At 33.1% G+C, this 24,703-nt stretch overlaps 4 protein-coding genes and 1 long non-coding RNA gene across 17 annotated transcripts; 3 read left to right on the top strand and 2 right to left on the bottom strand.

Moving 5' to 3' along the window:
* The first annotated feature begins 175 nt into the window (after positions 1-175).
* VhaSFD (V-type proton ATPase subunit VhaSFD) lies at positions 176-4,408 on the top strand. 3 transcript variants are annotated; one of them, XM_066738905.1, is made up of 10 exons: positions 176-363; positions 541-622; positions 685-874; positions 935-1,153; positions 1,754-1,855; positions 2,722-2,927; positions 3,021-3,105; positions 3,210-3,616; positions 3,714-3,827; positions 3,908-4,408. In XM_066738905.1, the coding sequence occupies exons 1-10, from the start codon at positions 309-311 to the stop codon at positions 3,999-4,001; spliced, it is 1,554 nt and encodes a 517-aa protein (XP_066595002.1). In that variant the 5' UTR covers positions 176-308; the 3' UTR covers positions 4,002-4,408. The 3 variants fall into 3 exon arrangements, with proteins under 3 accessions (XP_066595002.1, XP_066595003.1, XP_066595004.1); XM_066738906.1 differs by having other exon boundaries at positions 177-363; positions 1,769-1,855; XM_066738907.1 differs by lacking the exon at positions 1,754-1,855 and having other exon boundaries at positions 180-363; positions 3,908-4,406.
* A 29-nt stretch (positions 4,409-4,437) lies between these two features.
* RpI135 (RNA polymerase I subunit Rpl135) lies at positions 4,438-9,564 on the bottom strand. Of its 3 annotated transcripts, XM_066738903.1 has the most exons (16): positions 9,515-9,564; positions 9,363-9,447; positions 8,532-8,864; positions 8,218-8,457; positions 7,737-8,059; positions 7,413-7,672; positions 6,823-7,343; positions 6,496-6,693; positions 6,315-6,422; positions 6,080-6,256; positions 5,792-6,006; positions 5,578-5,716; positions 5,314-5,470; positions 4,998-5,251; positions 4,760-4,924; positions 4,438-4,670 (listed from the first exon to the last, which is right to left on the bottom strand). In XM_066738903.1, exons 2-16 carry the CDS (start codon positions 9,429-9,431, stop codon positions 4,458-4,460), a joined length of 3,372 nt encoding a protein of 1,123 aa, XP_066595000.1. In that variant the 5' UTR covers positions 9,432-9,447; positions 9,515-9,564; the 3' UTR covers positions 4,438-4,457. The 3 variants fall into 3 exon arrangements, with proteins under 3 accessions (XP_066595000.1, XP_066594999.1, XP_066595001.1); XM_066738902.1 differs by having other exon boundaries at positions 9,363-9,543; XM_066738904.1 differs by lacking the exons at positions 9,363-9,447; positions 9,515-9,564 and having other exon boundaries at positions 8,532-8,653; positions 8,745-8,828.
* A 4,875-nt stretch (positions 9,565-14,439) lies between these two features.
* Positions 14,440-15,731, top strand: LOC136780420 (uncharacterized). The gene is made up of 4 exons (XR_010823758.1): positions 14,440-14,644; positions 14,727-14,954; positions 15,028-15,193; positions 15,284-15,731. It is a non-coding gene; the product is annotated as an uncharacterized lncRNA (long non-coding RNA).
* Positions 15,732-16,309: 578 nt separating this feature from the next.
* Positions 16,310-20,148, top strand: LOC136780421 (solute carrier family 25 member 16-like). 8 transcript variants are annotated; one of them, XM_066738759.1, is made up of 9 exons: positions 16,310-16,390; positions 16,480-16,769; positions 17,002-17,108; positions 17,266-17,552; positions 17,926-18,111; positions 18,190-18,219; positions 18,322-18,478; positions 18,568-18,709; positions 18,783-20,148. In XM_066738759.1, exons 3-9 carry the CDS (start codon positions 17,042-17,044, stop codon positions 18,958-18,960), a joined length of 1,047 nt encoding a protein of 348 aa, XP_066594856.1. In that variant the 5' UTR covers positions 16,310-16,390; positions 16,480-16,769; positions 17,002-17,041; the 3' UTR covers positions 18,961-20,148. The 8 variants fall into 8 exon arrangements, with proteins under 8 accessions (XP_066594856.1, XP_066594860.1, XP_066594855.1 ...); XM_066738763.1 differs by having other exon boundaries at positions 16,333-16,769; positions 17,266-17,358; positions 17,419-17,552; XM_066738758.1 differs by having other exon boundaries at positions 16,333-16,769.
* Positions 18,600-23,935, bottom strand: mts (protein phosphatase 2 catalytic subunit mts). Of its 2 annotated transcripts, XM_066738768.1 has the most exons (7): positions 23,629-23,935; positions 22,775-22,984; positions 22,404-22,667; positions 22,147-22,319; positions 21,959-22,066; positions 21,735-21,831; positions 18,600-18,742 (listed from the first exon to the last, which is right to left on the bottom strand). In XM_066738768.1, the coding sequence occupies exons 1-6, from the start codon at positions 23,728-23,730 to the stop codon at positions 21,759-21,761; spliced, it is 930 nt and encodes a 309-aa protein (XP_066594865.1). In that variant the 5' UTR covers positions 23,731-23,935; the 3' UTR covers positions 18,600-18,742; positions 21,735-21,758. The 2 variants fall into 2 exon arrangements, with proteins under 2 accessions (XP_066594865.1, XP_066594864.1); XM_066738767.1 differs by lacking the exon at positions 18,600-18,742 and having other exon boundaries at positions 21,459-21,831; positions 23,629-23,932.
* Positions 23,936-24,703: the final 768 nt, after the last annotated feature.

The raw sequence follows: 24,703 nt of genomic DNA on the forward strand, positions 1-24,703 counted from the left end.
AATCTTTAAATGGATTACATTTATTATCAAAATTCCATTCGTATTGTATTGTTACATGAAGCTAATTCAAATTTAAAAATGGGGAACTAGTATTGTTTTGTTAGTTCTTTTCTCAAAAAGAGAAATATCCCTAAGATTTTTTCAAATTCTACAACTGTTATTTTTTTGTTAGGTTGGTATCGTACTGGTCTTGTGATCGAACAGCTGAAAGGGCTGAAAATTGAGTGAGCAGAAGCGGTGGATAACAATAAATTTTCATTGATAAATTAAAATAATTCTGTAAGCTTGACCAGCAGAATACAATAAAAATGGTTGGGGCTAATATTAAGGAGATGATTCCTGCATTGCCAGATGAAAAAATAGGTAATGTTCTATATTGTAAAGTTCGCTGAATTTGACAGTGCCCCTCCCCATAATTCAAGTATATTTATTTAATCAAAAATGTAGAATGTAATTAAAAATGTTATGAAATATATACAAAATAATTTGGAATATTTTACTACACTAAAAGCATTAAACTTATCATATTTATTATTGCAGACATGCTTGCTGCTACCAGTATTTTACAACAGCAAGCTGCTGATATACGAAATCAGCATATTAACTGGCAATCCTATTTGCAGTAAGTATTTGTAAAGTGAATACTATTACCTTTAAGCACCAATTTGTTTTACTATATTCTAGATCTCAAATGATCTCCAAAGAAGATTATGATTTTATCGTTGCTTTTGATACAAGTGATGTTAATGTAAGGGAAGAAAAACTGAAACAAAATCCACATCAAGCTGCAAAAACATTCTTGAATTTGCTTGGACATGTATCAAAAGATCAGACAATTCAGTATATTCTTACCATGATTGACGATATGCTCCAGGTAACAAGCATTTTAAAAATTGCATATATCAAAATATAGATTTTTCTTTCCAATTAATAGGAAGATCGAAGTCGTGTAGACATTTTTCGTGAACATTCAACAAGAAAGAGGGAGTCAGTATGGGGACCTTTTTTAAATTTACTTAACAGACAAGATGGCTTTATTATGAATATGACATCAAGAATTATAGCAAAATTAGCTTGCTGGAGTCATGATCTAATGGAGAAAACAGATCTTCAATTTTATCTCACTTGGTTAAAAGATCAATTGAAATTGAGTGTAAGTATCCTAATATAAAAGTCATTTTGTACCATTAATAATTTCTTTAGAATAGAATGATTTCTTTTTTAATTTGGCCATTTGTTTCAGGAAATAGATTAAATTGTTTTCTTTAGTCTGAATTTTATCCAAATTTTACTTTCACAGTGCTTAGCTAAAAAAAATTTTTTTTTTTAGCAGTTTCATATAAATTTAATTAACGCACCAAACTTGCTTTACACCTAAATATCTTTTCTTTTTTCTTGCTACATTCATTACAACAACAAAAAATTAAATAATTTATGATTAAATGATTCAAATTCTACTAACTAAGCTTTTATTTTGATATATTCATGGATCATAGCATTAAAAATTAATACTATATTTTATCACTTATAATAAATTATCAGTGCTATTTTGGTGGTATCATCTTGGGGCTATCTAGACATAAATGCTAAATGTGTTTTTATAACTAACATATTTTTAAAATGTTCCTTAAAATGTGAGCTAATAAACAATTATATGAAATAAATCTTCTGAGCTTATGGGTAACATTGTGAGTAAATTAACTTGTTATTAAATTTAACATTAAATATAGTAAATCAAAAAAGGGATTTATAGTTCGATAAACTTCAGGATACAGTCTTGCATGGGGAAGTAGCTCAGGACAGTACTATGGAGGAAACTCAGGAAGCCACTGAGTTGCACAGTATGCTCAATCCGGTTGGTTTTGCAATATTAACATTAGAATTATACAAAAACAGAATTGCATATGCTATATATTTAGTACAATATACTATTTTTATTTGATAAGTCAAAACAACTTTTAAACTTTGAAATTAACTGTATATTTTAATATTGATTACAAGATGCCAATCGCGTAGAAGAAGTCCAATTTAAATTCATCTGCTAATAATGCAATAATTAAAAAGCTACAGCATGTATTAAACTGTAAAGTATAAATAATTTTGATGCATTAATTTATTTATATCCATGGAAATATCAAGATAAAATACTAGCTGCGGTCTGTTAACCATAACCATTCCTATAAATTTAGATAGTAAGAATAATTATAAGAAAAAAAGATACTCCCCTGTGTATGTATATATCTTATTTAAGCCTAACTCTTAACAAAGATGCTATTAAGGAATAAAAATTGCTTGATTGGACACTTCTTATTGGTAGAACATTTCACGGATCATATATCCGTCAGACTTCACCTAATGCTCCTTGAAGTAATATAAAGCATTGAATTAAACAATTTTTAATCTTCAATAACTTCTTCATCAAGGCCTATGCAGACTTAAAAATATTACAGATATTTTTCTCTTTTAACTATTTACCCTATCCCAGTTTATACGTTTGGTTATAGTTAACGCGCCACTTGTTATAAAGAAAAGAGATATTCTACTTTACACTAAAGCAGAGCTCGGAAATTTTTACACTTTTCAGTTGTTTACTATAGTGACTAATAGAAAATCTTTATTAATAACTATATTAAATAGTTGAAAAGTGCAAATATTTCCGAGTCCTGCCCTAAAGGAAAGATACTTGAACTTAATAAAGCCGTTATTCTTTAAACTATTTAGAACAATGAGTACATACAATCCGTGGCACGCTGCCTGCAAATGATGCTCCGTATAGATGAGTACCGCTTCGCATTTGTGTCTGTAGATGGGATCTCAACTCTCCTCAGTGTTTTATCAGGAAGAGTGAATTTTCAAGTACAATATCAATTAATTTTCTGTCTCTGGGTACTAACATTCAATCCTTTACTTGCGGAGAAAATGAATAAGTAAGCTTTCGCTAATAAATGACTTCATTTAATAAATAAATTATATATTTCTATTATTTATAATATTTATCATTTGGTTTTGTATTAATCTAGATTCAATGTTATACCTATACTTGCTGATATATTGAGCGATTCTGTTAAGGAAAAAGTAACTCGTATTATACTTGCCGTATTCAAGGTAACAATTATTTTAATACATTTTTCATGTTTCAATTAATGAAAGTCGCATTAAATGTTGAATTTGATTATAATATTTCTATTCTTTCATGTATTGCAATACAGAATCTGATAGAAAAAGTAGAAGATGGGCAAGTCGCCAAAGAGCATTGTATCGCGATGGTACAATGCAAAGTACTAAAACAGCTGTCAATTTTGGGACAACGTAAATTCGATGATGAAGACATTACTAGCGATATAGAGTTTTTAAACGATAAACTGCAAGCTTCTGTACAAGACCTGAGTTCGTTTGACGAATACTCAACGGAAGTGAAATCTGGCCGCCTAGAATGGTCTCCGGTTCACAAATCCGGTAAATTTTGGCGTGAAAATGCTAGTCGGCTTAATGAAAAAAATTATGAGCTACTTCGTATATTGGTTCATCTGCTAGAAACTAGTAAGGATCCTCTAGTTCTCAGCGTAGCTAGTTTTGACATCGGCGAATATGTACGACATTATCCTCGAGGAAAACAGTATGTTTTTTTAAAAGAGTCTTATATATCTACACTATTAAAGTTAGTAAGAAGCATTTTTCATATAATTTTCCTTTTTTTTATTTACTATTTTAAGTATAATCGAACAGCTTGGAGGCAAGCAACGCGTGATGCAGCTTCTTAGCCATGAAGATCCAAATGTTAGGTACGAAGCACTTCTTGCAGTTCAAAAACTTATGGTACACAATTGGTAAGTCTATGTACAACAATATCAAGTGAATTTATTATTTTTATAGTTGCAATTTATTGATATTATTATTGCTATTAAAGGGAATATCTTGGCAAGCAATTAGAAAAGGAACAAACAGGAGCAGGGGCAGTTCCAGGAACTAAGCCTGGAACACAGGTTCCTGCAAAAACATAAGTACAACTGCACTTCACTTTTAAAAATGTTTTATCTAAATAATAATATTATAGAAAGTTCTACGCTCCTATAGATACAAAGGCAATTGACTTTTACATAAACAATTTTCGAAATTCAAGCTTAAATACAGCAGCATTAAATTAATTCGATATTTACATTCCAATAATTAAATGTGCAGAAAATGCTGACAAATGAACTTAAGATTGTTGAGGTAACGGAAAATATTTTACGTCTTCTTAAAAATTCATAGACTATATTACTTATGTATATAAAGAAAGTATTTAAACGCAAATGTGTAATTGTAAAGCTCATATTGTCAGCGTTAATCTTCAGTGTATAGTATTGTAGATTTATAAGTGAAATCAATTATACTGGAATGTTGAGCAAAATGAAATATATATATATATATAAATGTATTATACAAAAATAATACGAATTATAAATGTACAAATGTTTTTATTTTTCGTTAAAAGACAACTTAATGTTAATGTTACAAGATGCTAGTTGAATAACAAGATAACGGAAAATATAAGGAATATCCAATTCTTTTATTGATTCTTCATCGCCGCAGAGCTGACACTTTATCTTTTTTTCAGTAAAATTAAGATTGTTCACAGCTAATTCCATTATTGGCCCAAGAAGTGAACCACACTTTTGACATACTAACGTCTGAAAAAGTGATATATAAAAACTTTAAGCAAAATATGAATAATAATTTTCATTATAACATGACAAACATTATCGGTAAAAATACGTACTGTCGTTTTATCGGAACAGTGGAAAAGTCGATCCTGTAAAAGGAACGAACAACCATGCGATATCAATGAATCTCTTTCCATTTCTCCAAATCTAACACCACCACCTCGACGGCGACCCTTAATTGGCTGCCTTGTCAACACATCTACAGGCCCTGTACTTCTAACCTGTAGGCATACAAATATGTTTCAATAATATTGTAAGAAAATCATATAATATTTACTGATAAAGTAAATTTACCTGCCACTTGTCAGATACCATATGACGTAGCCGTTGGTAATGTACAACTCCAAAAAAAATGTCTGCCTTCAGCTCTTCCCCATTTATACCGGAGTACATTCGCTCTGTACCATAATAATTATAACCTCCTTTCTCTAACAATTTTCCAAAATACTCTACAGCAGTTTTATCTTCGTTAAATCTAAAGGGTGAGGCATCGTGTACCAATCCATGTACGGCAGCTGATTTTCCTGCCATTACTTCAATCATCATAGCTATAAAAATATTTGATGAATTAATTGTTTCTTAAAAAAACTAATAATTATAATTCACTAACCTATTGTCATCCGACTTGGAAAACCATGAGGATTGAAAATAATATCTGGAACTAGTCCAGTTTCTGTAAATGGTAGGTCTTCTGCAGGCCATTTCTGAGAACAAATACCTTTTTGCCCTGCTCTTGAAGCAAATTTATCACCCACGCATGGATTTCTCTAGAATGTTGTATACAATAGCTATGTACTTTTTTTTTTTTTTTTTTTTTTTTTTTAAAGAAAATGTTAATTTTCCTTATTTTTCTAAAATAATGAATTTTACTAACCGGTACTCGAAAAGTAATGCACGCTTTTCTTGGAACAGAACTGTGCAAAGTTCCACATAACTTTACATTATCGACGTAAACGTCTTCTTTTCCATGGTATACACCTTTCACATAATTAACTTGTTCTGCATCGTAGTAACTAAAGATGTAGAAGTTTATTTAGATCAATTTATTATTAAAATTGGATATTCTAGAAAAATTGAAATGTTAATACCTATAGTATGTATCCCCCTCTTTAATTGTTATACCAATTATGGGTAGGCCGTCAGCGTCTAATTTTTCTGCTTGACTGGGTATATCTGGATTACGACAAAAATAACTTTTAGGATCTTTAAGATCTACAAATTCTGATTTGTATATCATTCCATGTGCAAATCCTCGATCGTAAGCTGCTTTGTTTATTATCATTGCATCCTCCATATCATAGCCCTATTAATTAATAACTATTTAGATCTTAGTTCAATTTGTATTCTTAAAAATAATTTAAGTTACAGAAACCTACGGTATATGATATAACAGCAATTATAGCATTGGTACCCATTGCAAAATCATCCAAATTGATATTATCGTAATGTACTGGTCTAAATAGAGGTGTTGCGGGGGTCTGCAGCCGATATAATTTAGTCTCTGCTTGTAATTGCCATGTATGACAAGGTGTTCCCATGGTTTGTTTACCCATCTGATAAAAAGAACATTTTAATTTATTTTGAAACAAACCAAAGTATTTGAAAATGTACCTGACACTGATACATATTTCGAGGACTTTGATTACAATCTGGCATAGGAATAAGGCATGCTAGATTACTAAGAAAGGATGTTTTTGACAATTCCTGGTGAGTTGTTATCTGTATAAAGAAATTTTAAATTGAAAATATAAATCAAAATAAAAAACATAGATATAATATTAAAAGCCAATACCCCACTGTAAATCTCGTCTGGAGTGACGCAAATATTTAAGTATACTTGTTCTAAACTTCCAATAAGCTCTTCTTTTTTAGCAGCTAAATTTTTAACACGTCTCATCATACGCGTAGGACCTGTAAACAGGTACAATCCAGGGTATTGAGATGGAATAGTTTTCTTTGGTATTAATACAATTTCTATAGTATTTGGCACCTAAAATGAAAATAATTATCAAACTAAATAAGGATTGAAGCTACGTATAATATACTTAAAAATATTTTTCGAATAAATTCCAGCACCTTATGCAACCTATATACAGTACACTTAAATGTATATCACTACCTTTTGTCCATTGATTTTTAATATTCTTAATTTATCAGTTACTTTATGAACCAAATCGTCTTCCAATAAGCCAATTAATTGTCCATCAAGTATCACAGTATACGAGCCTTTCCAATCATTTGCTATAGATATTGGTAGCATTCCTAGATCTAGTAAAATGGTTGGTATATTCGCTCGTAAAGTTGGATCTGGATGTTTTGTAATTATGCAATTCATTGTTAAATGATTAAGTAATCCACAAGGAGCACCATCAGGTGTATGTACAGGGCATATAAAACCCCAAGCATCAGGCAATAATTGTCTAGCTTCAGTTGTTCTCATTTCTTGGAAAAATGACCCTCTGTGAATCGCACGAAAATGACTCATGTATCTCATTCTATTAATATTTTCCGCGACTATCGTAAGCCCTGTATGTTGCATTAGCCCTAAGCCTGTAGCAGATGATACGTTCCCAGTTGATATAAAGTTTTCCATTGCCGACTCAACTGAGCTACCAAATTTTATTGCATTCATCAATTCCTCTAAAATATATAGTTTTAAGCAGATTTATCTAATTTTTACAGATTTGTTAAATTTGTTTGAATACCTACGTGACGTTAAAGAATACGTTATTCCTGCGCTTCTGACACGTTTCAATATGTTCATTTTTACTCCACATAGCCAATTATACAATTTTTCTTTAACAACTTGTAAATACAAATGTCCACCTAATAAGCATTCCTGCATCATAACAGCATCTGCACCTTCCACTGCACATTTATTGGTAGCCAATGAAAACAATTTTTTCGTCATAAACACCAACAAATTAAATTTGTCAATAGGATTGTCAAGATGTATTGCTACACAATTTCTGCAATATTTAAAGATTACAATGAAATCACTTTATGCAATTATTTTTAATTTAATTTACTTACTTAATAATATAGTCGCAAACTTCAACATCTGTTACAGTGGGGGATAATTCAATAAATCGCGTTTTAAACATATTTCCTATATGTGCTTTGCACTGCTGATGGGTATGCAGATTTTCCTCATGCAGTGCTCTTATCATATTTAAAATATTTCCTGTATATTGAAGATCATCTTCAAGTCCAATAGTTAAAGCATTGTAAATAATAATGTCTGATACATCATTTAAGCATTTTAACATTAGAACCAATGGAATATAATATAGAATTTTCTTATGGCTAAACATCAACTTTGCTGATCCATCTGTTACATAGTGCAAAGTATTACTCTATAACAGAAAAGGATCAAAATGAGAATTGTTACTATCATAAAACAACTGCTTATTTCTATTATATATATAATATACACATAATTATAATTTAATTGATTTAAAATGGTTAAAACTATATCTTTTTCATACTTATTTTCATACAGAACACTAATTACCACAGTAGTATTATCATCTTTAACACTTCTTAAAAGCACACCAAGGTCACTGAATAGATGACCTTTAGTCTTCCATCCTGATCTTCTAATGGCAATAGGATAATTTCTCCTAGTCATAAGTAGCATTCTAACAATACGCTCATGACCTTTAACAATAAAATATCCACCCCACTCCTGTTCATGTTCTCCATGAGCAATTAATTCTGAAGGCTTCATTTTATTTAAGTGACATCTATCAGACTAAAAATACCAAATAAACTACAAATATAGATCATCAAAAATACTTAAAAGAATAGTAAAATATTCATTATTACCTTAACCATAATTGGTATTTCTCCTAAATCTTTTTCTATAAAATCTTGATTTTGACCATTGATCGACCATCCTAGCTTCACTAATAATTTTCCTTTATATGTCACCTTTCTCTGACGGCATTCTGTTGGATATATTTTAAAAGTTTTAACACCAATTGTTCCAGGAGGTACAGTTGGCTCATAAATTGCTAAATCGTCTATCCAAAGAATTACTTTATCCTCATTTGGAAGGGTAAGATAAACTGGCGTGTTATTTCGTACACCCTCCTTAAGACCATTTTCTAGCATATAATTAAATGAAGTGATATGTGGCTCGCCCAAACTTTGAAGCAGCTAATGTGAAAAATTTTTAAAGAATATATACATGAATGGTACAGTTTATACAATTATTTTAACGGGATCCCAAACACGTGCTTTACCGACAGTACAAGTCAATAAACAATTCGTTTAATAAAAGTCAAATGCGAAGCAAATTGGAAAAACGGGCTTCTTTATGACAAGGTGCCAATTCTAACGAGTCAATTGAGCTTAAAAAAAACTCAAATCGGATAAAGAATAATGCTGTACCACTGTCCCGCGTTCTTGAAGTGGAAATAACCGAAAGTAACCTCTCTTCAAGAATGCGGCACAATGGTACAGCGTTATTTTTCAACTAATTTGAGTGTTTTTAAGTTCGTTTGACTCGTTAGGACTGGCACATTGTCCTACAAACGCCCGATTGTTCAATTTGCTTCGCATTTGAATTTTATTAAACTAATTGTTTATTGACTTGTACTGTCGGTAAAGCACGCATGAGGGATCCCGTTAAGGTTATTATAACCTTAAACTTACCGGATTCTGTTTGATAGGAGGTTTTCCAAATATTAACGATGTGTTGGTCAATTTTGGCTCAGCAAGCATTTTGTTTATTTAAAATCTGAAGTAGATATTCGGAAAATTAAACGTTTCATAATAGATTTATTCGTTTTTGCCACACTTCTTACCAGCTAGTTGTCACCGTTGTCACGCTACCCCAACCAAGGTTGCCAAGTGTAGTACTTTCGGTACTACCGTCCCAACCCCTACCTTTTCGTTACCACCAATACCACCAGTTGGCAGTTACCACGATGTAAGCATGGATAATAAGCGCCAAGCGGATAAGTATGGATACTGGCACAGCTCCTAAATGCATCGAAAAATTAGGGGAAAAGCCATATTACCTGTACACTGACATTCATCGAATCTGCTCGTGAAGAATGGCCTACTAGATTTGTAACTAGCTGGACAGCTTCAGGTCTCTAGTTCTCACCAAAGCGTAAAACGTCACGGTGACGTCAGATGACGTCACGATGACGTATTGGAGTCGTGGTGGGGAGAATAAGGAGAATCTGGTAAATTGCATATACTCGAGTGTAGCGGTTGATCGTCTTACTTTTGTCAAAAGTATATCATCTCGGGATAAAATGGTATAGTAAGAATTTTCTTCTTTCTCTGTCTAATAGCATAAGAGTGAGAGAGAAAGACATATGATACCCCATGTGCCCATTGATTCTGCTCGAGCACGTTTTTGGTATAGTGATAGGAATTTTGGTATACTGATAGAAGCGGTAATAATATAGTAATCAAACGACAGATCAATAAAAAGAAGAGGGCATATTCCAATGAGTGAAGTGTCAAAATGTGCAACTTAACCTCTGTAATTTGTATTAATTTATTAAAATAACTTGTAAGTGATGAACTTTTAATAAAATCATATTAAGTGTTATAAATTTGTATAAAAAATATGTATTTTAGTTTTAACCTATTATTGTGTAACATATGGTGTATAAAAATAACTGAAAATATATATTTTAAATTAAATTTATGTTGTTGATATTTTGTCAAGAATAACACATCATTAACTTTTATATTAATAATAAGGAGCTATATTCTTGAGTCGTAAAGTCCATTGGAGCTTGCAAGTCAACTATGGATCCCAAGCTTACAGCAATAAGATTCTACGAATAAAGAAGATGCAATTCATTATTAAAATAGATAATCGTTAACTCAGATTTTTTTGCAGAAACCTAATATCAATAGTGACAAGCTTTCGTATCTATTTCCAATTGGTGATGCTGGAAGAGAACCTCTGAGAGCTCCTGACAGCTCAACTGCCACAGGTCCAAGAAACAGCTATTTACGTAAATCTGTCCAGTGTCATGCAATACATTATCCAGAAGCCATTCTGCTATTATCCAGCTAATGTTTCTACGCAATATAATTAATTACTTATTAATTTTCAAATATACTAAATATGTAAAGAAGAAAAAGCCAATATATTAAAATCCATTTACTTACACTACATCTCATTACGTAACCATGAGTGAATATTGTTGAATGGTGACAGAACAGTTTATAGTTGCAGAATCAGAATACATTCCTGTTGTGGGTAATGTTGCTGGGTCCTTTTGTTCTTTCGCAGTATCCAAAAGCAGCAAATTTGCAATGATTTTACAATTATAGCCTATATTCGAAGAAAACTTTAATACTTAAACTTAAATTGAAGAATATTCAAATGATTAATAGTAACTCCTTACGGATTAAGATATCTTGCATTATTTTCAATTTCTGCTACCAGTGCGTATAGGCAAATTCAGTGGTAAATTGTTATTCTCATCACTTAGAGCTTGTTAATCCTGTAAGTTACGTAGCACTTTAAAGTGGGCAAACAAATCCTTACGCTGCATTATATTAGTCTTCTCTTCCTTCGCTAACTTTTGAAAATTCATATATTACTGTTATCCACGAGTATATTTACCCAGTGGCTGAAAAATATTAGAAAGAGTATGAAAATTCATTCTTAAAAGTAAGCATAAATTATTTCCATATTCATAAAGTTATACATACCTATTCTATTATTTAGCTGGATGTTAGCTGCCACGAAGACATCCATATGTAATGTGCCTGCCCTCCTTCCTTTTTAATCCAGTGTATTATCCTAATAGTTTGCTGCAGGACAGTCTTAAGTCAGAAATAGATTGAAGTGTGATAATTCGGTTCTACTTTCTCTTTACCCTGGCCTACCATGAGGAGATACTCTTTTTTATCTTGATTTTTCATAACGTAAATGATAAATAATTATTCCTGAAATAAAAACGTGCACACACACATATATATATATATATATATATATATATATTATTGTCTTTTCAGATTATATACTCTATTTTTTATCTTATATAATTTATTTTTTTTTTCTTTTTTTCAGTACTCCGAAAATTGATTTACGTTAAATAATATTGGTGGCCCTGAAAAGGGCCGATTTTTGGATCCGACACGTGGCAGAGCACATTCCTTTTTTATACCATGCAATCCGATCCATCTAAAAAAATACCCATTCGAAACCAACAACAGTAAAGCTCATTCAATAATCCGTCCAGTAGCCATTCCGCTCGATCACTTGATTAAGTCGATTAGGTATCGAGTTAGTCAAGTTAGCTAAGAACTCTGGGTCAGACCTAAGGCCTTCCCAGATATTCTTCGCTTGATCGAGAATCGCTGCCCTCGTCCTCGCGCCTGGCTCTATCCATCGTCTGGACATCAATGCCCAGACGTTCTCAATTAAATTGAGATCCGGTGATCGAGCGGGCCAATCCACCACTTCCAACTCCGGGTGTCGCGCAAACCACGCTCGCGTTTCGCGTGAGGTATGGATCGCTGAATTGTCCTGCACAAATCGGATCACCGGTACTTCATCCGCGGGATATACATTACGCACGCTTGGGAGAAAAATTTCTTCCAAGATGCGAATGTATTCCCGGGAATTCATACGTGGAGAAATCTCCACAAGATCACCGATATGTTCACCGGAAATCCAGCCCCATACGCCACACGATACGCGTCCAGACCGATGAGTCTGGAAGACGTGGTTTGGCTGCAACCGGGTATCGTTCGGGCGCCACACGTGCAAGGCCTGAGCCTGAGAGGGCAACGATATGAAAACCTTTTCATCGGTCCATATCGTAGCCTTCCAATCTGCACGGCTCCGCGAAAGATTCGCGAGGGCATAGCCAACTCTCTGCTCACGGTGAGCAGGAGTTAATGGGATTTTACGCGCTGGACGACGGCAGTGAATACCTGCAGAGTGTAAACGCCGCAGGCCGGTGGTCACTGAAGCTGGATAATCTATCTCCTCCACTATGTCGCTGACACTAGCGAAGGGATCTTCTTCGATCCTGCTCAGCAGCTGCTGGTCATCGATCTCCGAAGTCCTTTTCTGCCCTCTGTTCTCCGCTCTCCGGTCACGCAGTGCGTGGTCTCCGCCTTCGCGGTACCGACGTATCCAGCGCCTGACGGTGGTCTCGTGTGCCCCGCAGAGTACAGCGATCTCACTCGCGCTTTTCCCGCACTCAAAATAGCCAATGGCTCTTCCTCTGGTAGCCTCACTATGCTGTGACATCGTCGACGTATCCAATAGATATGAATGTTATAACAAATTAACGTTATTATCGATACTTCTAATTCAATAATCGAGGCATTATTCACTTTTATCTATAATAACGTTAATTTGTTATAACATTCATATCTATTGGATACGTCGACGATGTCACAGCATAGTGAGGCTACCAGAGGAAGAGCCATTGGCTATTTTGAGTGCGGGAAAAGCGCGAGTGAGATCGCTGTACTCTGCGGGGCACACGAGACCACCGTCAGGCGCTGGATACGTCGGTACCGCGAAGGCGGAGACCACGCACTGCGTGACCGGAGAGCGGAGAACAGAGGGCAGAAAAGGACTTCGGAGATCGATGACCAGCAGCTGCTGAGCAGGATCGAAGAAGATCCCTTCGCTAGTGTCAGCGACATAGTGGAGGAGATAGATTATCCAGCTTCAGTGACCACCGGCCTGCGGCGTTTACACTCTGCAGGTATTCACTGCCGTCGTCCAGCGCGTAAAATCCCATTAACTCCTGCTCACCGTGAGCAGAGAGTTGGCTATGCCCTCGCGAATCTTTCGCGGAGCCGTGCAGATTGGAAGGCTACGATATGGACCGATGAAAAGGTTTTCATATCGTTGCCCTCTCAGGCTCAGGCCTTGCACGTGTGGCGCCCGAACGATACCCGGTTGCAGCCAAACCACGTCTTCCAGACTCATCGGTCTGGACGCGTATCGTGTGGCGTATGGGGCTGGATTTCCGGTGAACATATCGGTGATCTTGTGGAGATTTCTCCACGTATGAATTCCCGGGAATACATTCGCATCTTGGAAGAAATTTTTCTCCCAAGCGTGCGTAATGTATATCCCGCGGATGAAGTACCGGTGATCCGATTTGTGCAGGACAATTCAGCGATCCATACCTCACGCGAAACGCGAGCGTGGTTTGCGCGACACCCGGAGTTGGAAGTGGTGGATTGGCCCGCTCGATCACCGGATCTCAATTTAATTGAGAACGTCTGGGCATTGATGTCCAGACGATGGATAGAGCCAGGCGCGAGGACGAGGGCAGCGATTCTCGATCAAGCGAAGAATATCTGGGAAGGCCTTAGGTCTGACCCAGAGTTCTTAGCTAACTTGACTAACTCGATACCTAATCGACTTAATCAAGTGATCGAGCGGAATGGCTACTGGACGGATTATTGAATGAGCTTTACTGTTGTTGGTTTCGAATGGGTATTTTTTTAGATGGATCGGATTGCATGGTATAAAAAAGGAATGTGCTCTGCCACGTGTCGGATCCAAAAATCGGCCCTTTTCAGGGCCACCAATATTATTTAACGTAAATCAATTTTCGGAGTACTGAAAAAAAGAAAAAAAAAATAAATTATATAAGATAAAAAATAGAGTATATAATCTGAAAAGACAATAATATATATATATATATATATATATATATATGTGTGTGTGCACGTTTTTATTTCAGGAATAATTATTTATCATTTACGTTATGAAAAATCAAGATAAAAAAGAGTATCTCCTCATGGTAGGCCAGGGTAAAGAGAAAGTAGAACCGAATTATCACACTTCAATCTATTTCTGACTTAAGACTGTCCTGCAGCAAACTATTAGGATAATACACTGGATTAAAAAGGAAGGAGGGCAGGCACATTACATATGGATGTCTTCGTGGCAGCTAACATCCAGCTAAATAATAGAATAGGTATGTATAACTTTATGAATATGGAAATAATTTATGCTTACTTTTAAGAATGAATTTTCATACTCTTTCTAATATTTTTCAGCCACTGGGTAAATATACTCGTGGATAACAGTAATATATGAATTTTCAAAAGTTAGCGAAGGAAGAGAAGACTAATATAATGCAGCGTAAGGATTTGTTTGCCCACTTTAAAGTGCTACGTAACTTACAGGATTAACAAGCTCTAAGTGATGAGAATAACAATTTACCACTGAATTTGCCTATACGCACTGGTAGCAGAAATTGAAAATAATGCAAGATATCTTAATCCGTAAGGAGTTACTATTAATCATTTGAATATTCTTCAATTTAAGTTTAAGTATTAAAGTTTTCTTCGAATATAGGCTATAATTGTAAAATCATTGCAAATTTGCTGCTTTTGGATACTGCGAAAGAACAAAAGGACCCAGCAACATTACCCACAACAGGAATGTATTCTGATTCTGCAACTATAAACTGTTCTGTCACCATTCAACAATATTCACTCATGGTTACGTAATGAGATGTAGTGTAAGTAAATGGATTTTAATATATTGGCTTTTTCTTCTTTACATATTTAGTATATTTGAAAATTAATAAGTAATTAATTATATTGCGTAGAAACATTAGCTGGATAATAGCAGAATGGCTTCTGGATAATGTATTGCATGACACTGGACAGATTTACGTAAATAGCTGTTTCTTGGACCTGTGGCAGTTGAGCTGTCAGGAGCTCTCAGAGGTTCTCTTCCAGCATCACCAATTGGAAATAGATACGAAAGCTTGTCACTATTGATATTAGGTTTCTGCAAAAAAATCTGAGTTAACGATTATCTATTTTAATAATGAATTGCATCTTCTTTATTCGTAGAATCTTATTGCTGTAAGCTTGGGATCCATAGTTGACTTGCAAGCTCCAATGGACTTTACGACTCAAGAATATAGCTCCTTATTATTAATATAAAAGTTAATGATGTGTTATTCTTGACAAAATATCAACAACATAAATTTAATTTAAAATATATATTTTCAGTTATTTTTATACACCATATGTTACACAATAATAGGTTAAAACTAAAATACATATTTTTTATACAAATTTATAACACTTAATATGATTTTATTAAAAGTTCATCACTTACAAGTTATTTTAATAAATTAATACAAATTACAGAGGTTAAGTTGCACATTTTGACACTTCACTCATTGGAATATGCCCTCTTCTTTTTATTGATCTGTCGTTTGATTACTATATTATTACCGCTTCTATCAGTATACCAAAATTCCTATCACTATACCAAAAACGTGCTCGAGCAGAATCAATGGGCACATGGGGTATCATATGTCTTTCTCTCTCACTCTTATGCTATTAGACAGAGAAAGAAGAAAATTCTTACTATACCATTTTATCCCGAGATGATATACTTTTGACAAAAGTAAGACGATCAACCGCTACACTCGAGTATATGCAATTTACCAGATTCTCCTTATTCTCCCCACCACGACTCCAATACGTCATCGTGACGTCATCTGACGTCACCGTGACGTTTTACGCTTTGGTGAGAACTAGAGACCTGAAGCTGTCCAGCTAGTTACAAATCTAGTAGGCCATTCTTCACGAGCAGATTCGATGAATGTCAGTGTACATACATATATGTATGTAGAACATTTATGGACAAAGTCTGCAGAACGCTTGTAAATTACAAATTGTCAAGTATAGTTAAAAAGGTTATCAAGCATACTGCAGTACTGCATATGTATACAGTGGATCTCAGTATATAGACGGACAGTGTGGATACGAACCTTTTTCATTTCAGCATGTACATTGCAGTTCCTGGAAATCGTATTAAGTCTTTTCCTCTCTTTCCAAATTGTTAATTTGGAAAGTGATCTCAATAGCTAGGAGATAGTAAGGGGGGATATACCAATTACCACGTACACCGTATTTAAAAAACTAGACAAGTTTTCTTTCGAGATCTGTACTCCTGTAGTCGTTCTTTTCTTGAACATTCACAACAGTTCCAGCTGTTGTCTTGTATTTTGCTATTGGTCGAATTTATTATGAGAGAGGGGAGTTCAAAAGATCAGCGATCAGCAGGATTAATAAGTAGGTTACAGGCACACTCTTTTCCACTCTTTTCCTGTTATTCGTAGCTAAAATAACCTGAATAATTTGTGTTTCTCTTCCTTTTGAATCGCTTGAGACGTCAAGAGGTCAGGGACCTTTCATGCATGCTAGACGCTAAAGGCGGAGGCCTCGCGTTAACAGTGAACAGAATGGTTCTTGACATACTTTTATGCTTTCACTACAAACTTTTAATACTTTCATTCCTTTTCAGTAAGCGAGCCTGTCAACTACATTGACAGTTAACCACAAGGATGGGCTTAGCAGCTGTTGAAAATGACAAGAATTTCGTGTTTATTACAAAAAGTCTACTAGCTGGTGGTAAGAAAAAACGCACTTTATTAAAAATTCAAATCTTCGATTCTTTCAATGAAAAAACTACAATTAAATATTATAAAATTATTATAAAATCGAGCTTATAATGTTTTTTTAAAATTGTTTCAAACATTATTAATTTCCTTTTTTTTATTGCAAACAGGTATTGCTGGAATGTGCTCAAAAACCACAGTGGCTCCTTTAGATAGAATCAAAATATTGTTACAGGCTCACAATGATCATTATAAGCATCTAGGTAAAATAATTATTAATAATATTATTTTTTTCAAGACATTATTTCTAAAATTAATTACAGGTGTTTTTTCTGGATTAAAAGAAATTGTTAAACATGAAAAAATTCTAGCATTGTACAAAGGAAATGGAGCTCAAATGATCAGGATATTCCCATATGCAGCTACACAATTTACTGCATTTGAATTGTACAAAAAGGTAATAAATCCCATTATTATAATGCACATTTATATTCTACTTCGAATAATGCATTATTTTTTCTAAATAAAGTGGTCCCATAGAGAGAGATAGAAGTAAAAATTAAGAATATTAAAAAACATTATACTTATTTGAAGTGACAGGTGAGCATTTCTCTATAAAGATTGCTACAAGTGGTATAGTTTATGTAATTTTCAATTGCTAAAAAAAATTATTTGAATATTTTAAGCACAAACGATACTGCTTTACAAGTTTGTCACTTTTATAGTGTGTGTATATATATATATATTACTCCTCATATAATATATTGTATAATAAATTCCATATTTTTTTACTGTTTTGACTAATGCTAATTTGTTGTAATTTTTATCAGTATTTGGGAGACCTATTCCAAAGTTATTCTCATATAGACAAATTCATAGCTGGATCAGCTGCAGGTGTTACAGCTGTTACCTTAACATATCCACTTGATACCATTAGGGCTAGACTAGCATTTCAAGTTACTGGAGAGCACATCTATTCAGGAATTGCTCATACAGCTATTTCGATTTTTAAACAAGTAAAGTATAAATACAATTTTAATAAAAATTATCTCATGTAAGCATATTTAATATACATTAAATTTTTCAATAACAAGAGATTAAAATTTCATTGGACTTTAACCAAGGTTAGATTAAATCTTGACTTACAATCAAAAGCATTTGAATATTAAGTAATTCCATTTGCAAAAAATGAAAATGTAGCATATAGATAAAGTTACTTTTTTCAGGAGGGAGGTGTTAAAGCACTGTATAGAGGTTTTTTACCAACGATATGTGGTATGATACCATATGCCGGTTTTTCCTTTTACACTTTCGAGAGGCTAAAATATGTAGTAATGAAGTATTTACCGAAGTACTTTTGCAACAGATGTGATAGAAATACAAGTAAGAAACATAGAGTATTTTAAGTATGCTCTACCTAAGCTAGAGGGCAACTATCAGTTTATGATTTACACATTAATGATTATTTTTAGGTGGTTTAGTTTTAACTTTACCGGCTAAATTATTATGCGGAAGTATCGCTGGAGCGATAGCTCAGAGTTTTGCTTATCCTTTAGACGTTACTAGAAGAAGGATGCAATTGGCTATGATGAATCCTGCTACGCACAAATATGGGTAATTTATTGCCGTAAGATTAAGTATTGCGACCTGTAAAATAAATGGAATTAGTAAAAAAGGATTTTTTTAGAAATGGTATGCTGACTACTGTAAAAATGATCTATTACGAAAATGGCATAGTAAAAGGTTTATACCGTGGTATGAGTATAAATTATATGCGAGCGATCCCTATGGTTGCAGTTAGCTTCTCCACGTACGAAATTATGAAACAATTCCTCGATTTAGACACAGGAATAAAACTTGGTTAAACCTGATCGGATTATTTATAAAAATTTACTTAAACGAACAAATGAAAAAGTTAAATTTTATATTTAAAGTAGGATAATTATAATGAAACGTATTAAAACACAACCATTTGCAAAGAGTTAAATGTTAAAAGATGTACCTGCAAGTATAAATATTTTTGTGAATGTTATTTATTCAGAGTTAATAGATGAATTGTGCATTCACAAACTTAAAATGTGCTTACTTTAAGGATAAAGAATTTAAGCACGCATTCAATATAAAATATATATTTTATAAAAATGTTTTGTAATTTTGTTTTATTAACATTATACGGGTGAACGTAATGTATAAGTTTTTTATTGTAAAAACTATGTTAATAATAGTAATAGAAGTGTAAAGGGTCATTCATTATATACTCAAATATATTTTTGTTACTTTACTCTCTTTTTTATTATTCCTTTAAAAATTAACATAAATTAATATTACGAAATTACGGTATAGCGTTAAGTCGAATAAATCTACTAATTGAATACAGTAAATAAAGTTAGCAGTACTGTCTTGTGGCATGTAAGAATGCTGGTTATTCTAAAAAATATTTTTGTAAAAATGATAGAAAACATATAAAAGCGGTTTTGATATGATATCATCTCTTTATTTTTTCAGTTTTGCATAAAATGAAATCATGACATAATTATCATATATTCATGGTATTTTCCTTCTTCTTTTACATAATGTTTGCTCAAATGCAGATTCAGCAAATTCACTTAAATTATATAAATTAAAGCAGTGAAGTATGTAAAACTTGAAACCAGGATGTTTTAAGCTGCAAGCTGGTATTATAAAATCATGTGTACACGGACGACCTATCGTTTCGTAAATAAAAAAAATTAATTTTTTATTGAAGATTTCTTTTATGTATGTGTGCAGTGGGTTGCATTTAATCTTTCATCTTGCATGAAAAAGAGAAAACGAATTTTCTAGAACTACAATAATTGTGAGTAAGACAACTCTTTATGAAGCCTTTTACAGTGAAAATTGGCATAAATGAAAATATGCCACAATCTCAGTGAATATACACGTATATGATAAAAATTCAATATTCTATATATTTTATTTGAAACGAATAATGGCATAGATCCAGCAGTAGTTAAATTTTAATAAACAGTTTCAAAAAGAATTTGTATAACAAAGAATGATAAAAAATCAAATTTTTGTTATTATCTGGTACTGAGACCAGAATTGGTAAAATGTGGTATTAAAAATCGCCGTTCAATTGTATGAAAGATTAGAGAAGACAATAAATATAGCAGATACAAAATTAGCTATATAATTTCTAATTTCTATTATTCATTAATTGTATGTATTAGATGTACTCCTAATTAACTGATTATTATTTTTTTGTACGCTAATAATTTGTTTGTTTTTATTCCTCTCTTTCATTCTCTTCTACAGGAAAATTTTCTTCCTTATTGTTATAATTCGGAGTGATGTTGCATTACTCAATAAAAATTAAAAAGAAAAATGCTCAGTCTGCATCGTGCAGAGACAAGGGACGCTTCGGTATTCATGATTTTACGAATTCTGTGCTACCTTTTCCATTTACAGTCTTAATAGATTTCAAAAATGTGCATTTTCACACATTTCACGTACAGAATACACCTTATCTTTGTATAATAATAATTATACGAAAGCCATCCATTTTAGGAGAGCGCTAACGGTATTAATACATTATACGTATAGTCGAATTGTATGCTCGTGCCATAAATTCATTTGTACGCGAATTTGCTTAGATGCTTCTTCATAAAACGTCTTTATATCAATGTATATTAATGATTTGACACAAGACATTATATTGGCCTGACTTCCATTACACGTGTTTATTTGTCAGAAGCTCTCATTAAACCTATTTATCAGTAAAAAGGTATAATCATTAGCATCATCACAAACAATATTTCTCAATTAATATATATATATATTCGTAACTTCATTTAATATAAAGTACGCATCTCATATACAAGATTTGTTGAAAGTTTGATGCAAAGCATACTGCATTTGAAAAAGGGACACTTCAATACATTAAAACGGTTATTGAAATTATATAAGTTATTACTTTCGAGAATGAATCGTAAACAAATGTCAGCATTACAGGTTTTATTTAGATGTGAGCTAGCTATATAATGATTTTATTTGTTAAAAAAATTTTAATAATTTATCACCAGTTATAATGTACTAACGCATAAGATGCCTAATTTTCATGTACTAAAGCATTTTAAATTTGAATATAAATTGTGACCGAACGACTTGGTATCCCTTCTGAAACCTTGCACTACACGGATATATCTGCGGAGCACGCGAATAATGTATTGTTTCTATAAACATTTTATAATAAATTAACATTTATCCAAGGTTCCAAAATAATACCATACATCTCTTTGTTGCTAATTGTTATTTTTTAATATGTATTATATATTTTCGTTTATAATAAAAATACAAGCGATATAATGAAAATTGGAAAACTGAATGCTGTAGATGAATTTAATTAATATGTGTGTACAGTATTGTATTTTTGTAGTTGTTGTATACAATGAGTGTGTCTACATGTACGGGAAAAATGCGCAAAAGTAGGCGCGGGCATGTAATTTGTCTCTCAGAGACACCACAAAGTGAGCCATGATATAATACTTGAGACTATAAACGGCGTGTAAGGATAGTTAGAGCCTTACACTGGTATTGATGTTTTATCATAACTTATGTTTTGTGGCATATCTATAAAGCCAGGATCATTCCATTCTCCTACCTCAAATCTACTTCCATGAACGTTTTACAGGAAGTAATCTGGTGTCCGCCTTGTAACATGAGGCTCTCCACGTCTTGGTGCAGGATCAAACTGAAGGCTGAAAGAAATAATATTAATGGTATAACACATATATAGTCAAAACAACAATCTAAAGAACAGCTATTTATGCCTTTTGCTTATAATTCTATCAATATGATAAAAAAATGTATAATATTAACACTTACAATGAATATTTCAAAGCATCATCCAGTTCCATAATTGCGGCTTGATTACCACAACGATAACAATAATTAGGTGCTGAGAAAATAGTGACAACATTACGATCGTGACACCTATAAGAAAAAAAGAAGATTGGTTGGTAATAAGCTCACTAGTTTCCATTTAAAATAGATATTTGTATTAAAAAATGTACCAATTATAGCCCTCCATAACCAACTGATGGGCTCGAGATACTAAAGTCAAGCCATTGGAGTGGTTAAAAGTTTCAGAAATGTCCTGACCAAATGTATAACCCGCACCACGAGGTGAAATTCCCCAGCCTCCTCTGTCGTCAGGATCAGACCAGAGAAGATCGCACATTGGCCCCTATACATATTTTCACATTGATAATGTTCTAATGCATCTAGACACTTCTACATAGGACTAACATAAATTATTTAAAATAATTACCTCATGTGGTACTTCCTGAAGGCGGTCTAATGCCCGTATGTGATCTAAAGTATCAATGGAAGGTGATAAACCCCCATGCAGACAAAATATTTGTCCATCGACTAATGCGGTCAGTGGTAAATAATCAAATAGGTCTGTAAAAAATTTCCAGACATTGGCATTTCCATATTTACGTAAACATTCATCATAGAAGCCATAAACTTGTGTAATTTGTCTTGACTCATGATTACCACGCAAAATTGTTATTCTCTCTCTGTATCTAACCTGAAATTTAATACATCATAATTAGTATCATTAATGTCTGTCAATATTTATAGAAAAATAATAATTTATGTATTTATATATTTATATTTTCTCAGATAAATATATACCTTGAGAGCTACAAGTAATGTAACAGTTTCCACTGAATAGTAGCCACGGTCCACGTAATCTCCCATAAAAAGATAATTTGTGTCTGGAGATTTTCCACCTATTCTGAACAGTTCCATTAAATCATGGAACTGACCATGTACATCTCCACATACCGTTACAGGACATTTTACTTCTTGTACATTTGACTCTTTTGCCAAAATTTCCTTTGCCTGAAACATAATAAAGAGTCAATAGTATATAAAGTTGGACTATAACTTACAAGGCAATTTAAAATATTTAAAGACTTAGTTTATACTCATCTGTTATCTATAAATATGATTGTTACTCACGACTGTTAGAGTACTTATAGATACAGATTTGGTAAACTATATGAGACGAAATATTACATAGATAGAGTTATAAAAAGATGTGTACACCTGTTGCAGTCATAATCTTTGTAAATGATAAGTAAAAAGAAATATAACTGTGAAAGACAGGACAGAGAATATTATTAAAATGAAGGTGTGGGGAAAAAAATGGGGCAAAGCCCATCTTTGTACTAATGACGAGGACGAACATCAGATATTGACTAGTAAGATAATATTTGAAAATGTCATGAAATTAAAACGAGTATCGGTTTAAGAATCAACGACAATATGTTATTCGGAATTGAAATAACGTATAAAAAAAAGAAAAACTGTATGACATATCGACTAAATGCGTACCGAAAACGCAAAGCGAAATATTTTATCTTGGACTTATTAACCGAGTTACGGAAAAATTTTGTTAGGCGTAAAATGGATAAACGGAACTTGGAGAAAAACAAAGAAGCAATAGAATACAGAAGGATCATCGTGTAAAATGCATGAAATACCTTGTCGCAGAGAGTTTTCACTTGACTTTCTGTCAGTTGTTTGCAGTCATTCAACTGTTCTATCCACTGGTCGAGTTCTTTCAAAGACGCTTTTTCCTCCATTTTATAGATTTACACGAATTCCAGGACGTACTACACTTTTACAGCATGCAAAATCAACACCGAACTAGCTTATCCGTTAACTAAATCATTCAGTGATAATGCAAAAGTCTCTCAACACAAATATCTCAATTCTGCACACACTCACAAAATGGCCGACCGACCGCGAGTGCCGATGGTGACGTCACATTCTCACTATATGTGCACCCACTGGTCCTCCGATAACATTGGTCTCTGCTGTCAACCAACCCTGTGTCGCCCTGTGAGTGACTGCCTGTGAGATACATGTCGTTAAGGGGATGCATTGAGTGACTCAAACTATTCAAGTTTATCTTTCCAACTATTAGGAATATGAAGTTTCTAGTAGAGACAAAACTTACTTTTTCGACTGTACTGAAGGGCGCTACCAAGTCGGTTTCTCAAAATTATAAAAAAAAAAATTTATAAAAATTATAAAATTATATATTTGTTGCTCATAATAATATTTAAAAATAGGCTTTGTAGTGCTCTAAAGAAGAGTTGTATGAGTAAATTGAGACCAAAAAGAAACAAATATATTTAAAAATATGGAATATTGTTTTGAAAAACTAAATTAGCTAGTGAAAGACCAATTTTAACTGTTTTACCGACGGAGAAGTTTCAAAGTGCGTTAAAAAAAAACAAGTCTATCAGTTGAAATCAGTTCTCTCGCTCAGGGTTTTTCTCTGACGGAGAATCACAAAAAATTCGTGTTAGTTAACTATAGCACTCGGAATGAAGGAATCTAAGAATGCTGATTGGTCAATATGGTGTAGTGCGAAATTAAAATATGCCTTTGCCAATAGTTAGATATGAAAAATGAGACTCATCCGCCATTTTGGTGCGTAGAAGTATTTACATGTTAATCGTAGCAGAAATGGGTGTAAAATAGAAAAATCTTTAAAAGGTAAAGTTACTAAAGTAAAAATTGAAAATATATAATGAATGGAAGTACGAA

The sequence above is a fragment of the Prorops nasuta genome, unplaced genomic scaffold (assembly GCF_024137725.1).
Source record: "Prorops nasuta isolate Cenicafe-Biocafe unplaced genomic scaffold, Cenicafe_Pnas_1.2 PNAS00019, whole genome shotgun sequence".
Taxonomy (NCBI): Eukaryota; Metazoa; Arthropoda; class Insecta; order Hymenoptera; family Bethylidae; genus Prorops; species Prorops nasuta.

Excerpts from the sequence above, each read along its gene's own strand:
- mts (XM_066738768.1), bottom strand. The coding sequence starts at position 23,730 with ATGGAGGAAAAAGCGTCTTTGAAAGAACTCGACCAGTGGATAGAACAG. Across the intron at positions 22,985-23,628 it reads TGAAAACTCTCTGCGACAAG|GCAAAGGAAATTTTGGCAAA; the intron begins GTATTTCATGCA and ends ATTATGTTTCAG. Across the intron at positions 21,832-21,958 it reads GATGCTTTGAAATATTCATT|CCTTCAGTTTGATCCTGCAC; the intron begins GTAAGTGTTAAT and ends TATTTCTTTCAG.
- VhaSFD (XM_066738905.1), top strand. The coding sequence starts at position 309 with ATGGTTGGGGCTAATATTAAGGAGATGATTCCTGCATTGCCAGATGAA. Across the intron at positions 875-934 it reads TGATTGACGATATGCTCCAG|GAAGATCGAAGTCGTGTAGA; the intron begins GTAACAAGCATT and ends TCCAATTAATAG. Across the intron at positions 3,106-3,209 it reads TTATACTTGCCGTATTCAAG|AATCTGATAGAAAAAGTAGA; the intron begins GTAACAATTATT and ends ATTGCAATACAG.
- LOC136780421 (XM_066738759.1), top strand. The coding sequence starts at position 17,042 with ATGGGCTTAGCAGCTGTTGAAAATGACAAGAATTTCGTGTTTATTACA. Across the intron at positions 17,553-17,925 it reads CATTTGAATTGTACAAAAAG|TATTTGGGAGACCTATTCCA; the intron begins GTAATAAATCCC and ends AATTTTTATCAG. Across the intron at positions 18,220-18,321 it reads TTCATTGGACTTTAACCAAG|GAGGGAGGTGTTAAAGCACT; the intron begins GTTAGATTAAAT and ends TACTTTTTTCAG.
- RpI135 (XM_066738903.1), bottom strand. The coding sequence starts at position 9,431 with ATGCTTGCTGAGCCAAAATTGACCAACACATCGTTAATATTTGGAAAA. Across the intron at positions 6,694-6,822 it reads TAAAAATCAATGGACAAAAG|GTGCCAAATACTATAGAAAT; the intron begins GTAGTGATATAC and ends TTTTCATTTTAG. Across the intron at positions 6,007-6,079 it reads TTGCTGTTATATCATATACC|GGCTATGATATGGAGGATGC; the intron begins GTAGGTTTCTGT and ends ATTAATTAATAG.